The sequence below is a fragment of the Adiantum capillus-veneris genome, chromosome 13, assembly GCF_014529385.1.
Source record: "Adiantum capillus-veneris isolate H3 chromosome 13, ASM1452938v2, whole genome shotgun sequence".
In the NCBI taxonomy this organism is placed as follows: Eukaryota; Viridiplantae; Streptophyta; class Polypodiopsida; order Polypodiales; family Pteridaceae; genus Adiantum; species Adiantum capillus-veneris.
In genome coordinates, this window is record NC_140943.1 from 114553850 (window position 1) to 114559849 (window position 6000).

At 40.4% G+C, this 6000-nt stretch overlaps 1 protein-coding gene across 3 annotated transcripts in view; it reads right to left on the minus strand.

Annotated features, from left to right (window-relative positions):
• LOC147444687 (RNA helicase family protein) overlaps nucleotides 1–2816 on the minus strand; it is a 132499-nt gene extending 129683 nt beyond the window's left edge. The window contains exon 1 of one of the 3 annotated variants that reach the window (XM_086527227.1): nucleotides 2491–2816. In XM_086527227.1, coding sequence (XP_086383353.1) covers nucleotides 2491–2693 — 203 coding nt within the window. In that variant the 5' untranslated portion in view covers nucleotides 2694–2816. The remainder of the gene's footprint in view (nucleotides 1–2490) is intronic. The other 2 variants (XM_086527226.1, XM_086527228.1) reach the window with 2 other exon arrangements.
• Between the last annotated feature and the right edge of the window lie 3184 nt (nucleotides 2817–6000).

Sequence of the window (6000 nt, forward strand, 5' to 3'; positions counted from 1 at the left end):
TTACTAGTACTTGCCTCGTTGTCTCTGGTACCAGATGTTGCATCTGATTTCGGCACCTTTGGGTTTGTTAGTGCAATCATTGACTCATCCTTTCCCTTCTTAAAATGATGTATCTTGATTTTACAATTAATCCATACATGGCAAAATGCCTTACAATAAGTACATTGACAACACTCATCAAACCTGTGATCTTTTGATTTGTACTTCAAACACCAGGTCTCTACCTTGTCGACTGAAGGTCTAATCTTGGACATTTCCACAATCTGTTTGAACGTCGCCTCAATCTTCTTTGTACATGATCCTTTTTTCTTGGTTTTGACCTGATCATCTGACTCGTTCTTAGATGAACTGGAGCTGGAGGTTAACTTCAAGTCCTCGATTGACGTCTCAATGTCACTAGAGTCTTTGAGCCCCTTGTGCCTCTTCTCCTTCTTTGCATGTTGCTCTGGTTTCAATACTCTTTGCATCAGGTCATTGAACTTCTTTGTTGATGCTAGGACCTCTTGTTCCCTAGGCTTTTTGCTTTGAAATCCATTGAGAAACCAAGCTTGCATTCTTTTCTCCAAAGAGGCTCGTACAATTGCCTAGTAAGCTCTTTTATTTTCTCAATATAGCTTTTGAATGAGAGCTTATTCTACTTAATCTTATCCAGTTCACATAAGATATCTTCATCACCTCTATTTTCGGTGTACTCCAGACAAAATGCCTTGATTAGCTTACTTTACGTTCTGAGCTTGCAAGTTGGGTAGTGGTCATACCACTTCCATGCCGCATCCTTCAAGGTCTACGAAAAATATTCTCCCAACTCATCCTCATCTATGTCCTTCAATTTAATGTATTGTTTGAATGTCTGTATGTGAACATCAAGATCATCCTTCTTTCCACCCTTGAATATAAGAAAAGAAGTCTTCAAGTCATTGGAATGCTCAATGTGTCTAATTCTGTGATGATGTCAATCATGATCTATGTGCCTAGATTTCTCCTTCTGGTTTGATTTCCGCTCTTTGCTGTAATGATCAGTCCAACGATATCCGCATCCAACTTATCATTTTACTAATCCTTTGTTTCAATAACTATTCTTCCTTTCAAATTTCCTGTGTGCTACTTTCCGACTCCGTATGCTCCCATCAGTCTAATCTTTCCATGAGCCCTTATCTACTTTTTGAGGCCCGTGCGATCAAGAACGTCTTTCAGCACTCTCTCAATGTCATCTCCTCGACTGACTGAGCTGAGTGTTGGGAACCCCCACGTCCCTCAATCTCCCTTTGGTTGAGGTTAGCATCCGTGTCATTCCCGAGGTCAGGTTCACCATTACAGCCTCACTCCGACTCCTCAGCCCTTGTGCTGATGTAATCTTGCTCCTCCATGAACACTCTGGTCAGTCTCCTCCCTCTTCTTGATCTTCGGGGCGGCATTGTGGACTCCAGCTAGCTCCAAACTCCAACTAGGAGATAAGTTCCCTGTCAAGTGCTTTAGCTCACCACCATGATTGCAAAATGGAATGAGCTGGTCACTTCTGACAGCTATTCCAAGTTAGAGACTTGGAGTTAATCAGATCATACCAGATATACAACTAGAATTAGAACAAATCGAACTTCAAATAGCACACGAACCAGATAAAGACTGCAATGAAAATGCAAAGAAAAGAGACTAGAACTGATATGTATTCATATACTAGAAAGTGTACACCTGACGCCAGATAAAGCTACAAGGGAGCTCAATAATGCTTACAAAAAATGCTTAGCGATTATAAAGAGGTAAGCTCTAGACTACAGAATGACTCCCACAAAATGGAGTAATAGGTCCTATTTATAGGTACCGGACTAGACTCTGGCCGACTGTACACTGTACAATTACCATGGTAAATCTATCCGGTAACTGCCAAGTCTGGTAACTGCACTAGTGCCTGCTGTTTCCACTGTCTATATCCAAAAAAGCCACTTTAGCCATAGGTTATTAGCGCCAACCAACTATCACATCTATACTAACATAATATGGCGGAATTGGGAGCCCTTTATACGTGTAGACATCTGCGAGTTGAAGACTAAAGTCCAAAAATAAGACAAGCTCCTGTGCACGTGATAGAGAGAGAGAGAGAGAGAGAGAGAGGCCGCCGAAGGCGGCCGGCTGTACTAGTCTTTAGAATATTTAAGAAATACAATAGAGTACAACTTAGTACCAATACTTCACAAAGTACATTTGAGTAGTAAGAAATTAGATAGTTTCAATTTTCCAAGATCCTCCCAGACCAAGTATCTTTTTTAGCTTTCTTAGACTTTGGACACTTTCTTTGCAAACTTGGGTAGGACATGATTTGCAGCCAGCATGTTCATGCCAAAAAATTCTCTATAGGCATTCTATCTAAAAATAATAATCCCACCAGAGCTGAGCTACATATGCATAGTTTTCCTTGACAAGGAAACACTAACAAAAGTTATCGGAAAGCAACAAAAACACAGAGAGAGAGAGAGAGAGAGAGAGAGAGGTTGCCTGGCAACGGAGACGGCAGCGACACGGCGAGGCTGAGTGATTGCAATCATACCAGAAGCTGTAAAGTGGGCACGATGGAGAATTTGAGAGATTTGGGTGGTCTTTCCGGAGCCAGTCTCGCCTATGATGACCACCACATCATGTTTCTTCACCAAGTCCACAATTTCGGACTCGAAACGGGTCACAGGAAGTTCGTCCGCCATCGCAATTGCTGGTAGCTGCTTCCGTGCTTCAAATAGTTTTGTCGCAGAAGTCAGGGATTTGACTCGGCGGATCACGATGGCTTTCTAAAACAAGCTCGTCTGCAGTAGACGAGGGCACTGCCTCTAATTAAAAAATGGAATAGCTAGTTAGAAATATTATTGAACTAGGTATGTGCCTACGATTTAAAAAAAAGAAAAGATGTGAGAATCTTATGAGATGCCTTGAAAAGAAATGGGTGGAAGCAGCGACGTGGATGGAGGAAAATGAGAGGGAAGAGGGGGATTAGGTGGCGTCGATGTGGTCCTCAGGGGGTAACCTTCAAGGTGAAGCAACGTGGTGGCGACTGCGCACAAGGGGAAGGCATTGTAGGGCGATAGCCAAGGATCTACTTTTTTTTTTCTTGTTTATGCCGACATCCAGAGAGCATTGAGCAACCGATGGCTTCATGGTTATCGCAACAAATTTGATGTAGCTGACGCTACCAGTTCGATTCCAGCTAATGCATAAAAGTTTTAAAGGGTAAGCTCTTCATAAGGGGGAGCGATGGGATTCGTAGGAATCTATGTACAAATGAATATAATAACGAAGCTACCAATATGTACCATTTTTGTTATCGGTAATTTGAACTATTATCGGTATTCAAAATATCTAAAACAATATCCCAAACACTATTTGGATCTTCCTTCAATGTTGTGGATGGATATCATTAAAGATTATGGTTCATAGGAAAGACAATGTATATGGTCCTTTAAATTTATATCATAGTAATTTTGGCATGTTAAAGACCCTAGTGCACTATGGGTGAAGGTCGTTCAATTTTCATTGCTCGGCAAGTGTCCTAAGGGGCCTTGAACGTCTTGTGCATAGAAGACATGATAGTCTTTTAAATGTTATTTTCCAAAGTTACATTCACTTTTTGGATAAAAAAGTGTATTCATAGGAGTTTGATCCCATGATATGAGGTATTTATAAAGTCCTTCCATTTAAAAACTTCATAAAAAATCATTTCATTATCTTCTTTTATTATGTTTATTAAATATATATTTTCTTATGAAAAAAGCACTAGAATAATTTTTTTGTTTTAAATTTAAATTTTTTATTTTTTATTTTAATTCTTTCTCGATGTGCATCTTTCACATTATTTAAGTGGGGCTCTTTGTAATATATAAACTACTTATGATTATATATGTATAACAGATCATACAATTTTATATTAAAAATACAACAAAAATTCCATGTGATTATGGGCACATATTTAAACTAAACTTAATAGTAGGCCTTCGTGCTTTCTCACTTTGTTTGTAGACGCTCACATTTTACCTCTAAAAAATGGAAATTAGAAAAGGGCTAAAACTCAACCTTGGTGACAATGACAACTCTGACACTGCCTCATTATCATTGTGGCTCCGTCATCAGAGGGATAGGAAGAGACCTTGTCAACTAGATAGTCAACATCCATGATAGACAAAATTATATTTGTAGTAACAATTGGAGGTTCCTTCATGGGTGCACAATACTTACAAATAGATCAATTGTTGCTAATTGTGATGGCCTTCCATCCTTCTCATACCTAACCATACAACAACCAATTCTCAACCCGCAACATCTTCAACTTCAAGAGGGTTTGGATTGCAACATCAAGAATCAATTAGAGCACCTCAAGGGGAGGCTGTCTAAATAAGTTTCTTGATTGATAGGAAGCCACTTTTGAAATCGATCAAGGATCCAGGAGAATGCAAACCAGAATCTCACAAATTATTGAGGCCATCCATAACCCATAAGCATCGGGTAGAGGGTTCAAAATTCGAAAACGGAGGAAGAATACGAGCACCACATATGAGCACCACAAGCCGTATGCCAATAATCATCCTATAAGGATTGATCCTTGCTGACGATATGGGAATCTTTCAAGATAGAGGCTGCCTTGCCTCATCCATTCTGTATAACCTCTTTAGATAATGCCTCTCTATGTTGTGTGTGTGTGTGTGTGTGTGTGTGTGTGTGTGTGTGTGTGTGTGTGTGTGTGTGTGTGTGTGTGTGTGTGTGTGTGTGTGTGTGTATGTCCGATGGTTTGAGTGGAAGCATTGAACACCCCTCAAATATATTGAAGCGATGGTCATGTGAACCACATAGGGACGCTGTCAATGTCCTTTCCCTGCTCATCCCTGTCCTAATTCAAGGAGTGTGCCATGAAGACTTGGGAGGGACGCCGGATGAGATGTCCCTCCTGGATTTGACCTCCATTATAGCCTAGCGTGGAGCCAAAAAGAGGTGACCAAGCTATTGCACCCCAAGCAAAGTTTATGTGAGGAGGGATAGCAACTATGAGGCACAAGATCTGATGCCAAATCTGTTGTAGTAAAGTGTAGTCTCAATGGCACTATCTTTGTATCTTCATTGACCAGCACATACGTGGGATGTATACGAACCAAATTCCAATAGCTAAACTCATGTGAGCCACCAACTACTAAAATGATTGGCTTAGTGGGGGTGTCAGGGGTGCTATAGATACCCCAAAAAGCAGCAATAAATTTGGCTATAAGGCCTTGGCATGACCAAGGCTCCGCCGAAGCAAGGGATGCTGCCTAGTTCCGTCTGTGGACTTTCTTTTTACAGAACAAAATCCAATCAGAATTAGAAATAGCAGTAATAGTACATAGTTTGGCCTCTTCCTGTGACATTCTAGCCATGTCTTTATCTTTTTGTTCTCTCAAGGCTTAGGATTTAGCAGAAACTAAGCTTCCTAAAATGCTTGAGTGATTATTTACAGAACCCAAAGTTCTCGACGTTTACTTTCAAAAGTATTATGCATGTGACACTGAGATTGCCTGCTAATACCCAGCATAAGTTGCCAATCACAATGGTGACACGTTATAAGCCAATTTTCATTGCAATCGGGACATCTGACTTAAAAGTAGATCACAAGGTATGAATAGTTGTGATCCTTTCTCAGGTTGAAATGCATCCATACATCTCTCTCATCAACGCGTATTTTCAATCCCTTCAATATCAATCTTATAAGCATTCAAGTGTCTCCCTCACAAAACCGACGTAAAGAAGAACCTTGTTCTCCCTACCAAGAGGAGAGAACATTTCAAAGCTCTCAAGGTAGCCTCTTCCAGCCCAGTTTTCTTCATTCTTGAAGAAGAAGGCAACTTTCCTGTTAAAGAAAGCACTTTCTCTCAATGCAGATGTGCTTCCTCAAAATCCTAGCATCATGGCGATTTCTAGAATCAAAATCTTCATGGATTTGGAAATTGAAATTCTTCATGATTAGCTAGCCTTAAGCATGGTAAGCTCTCCCTC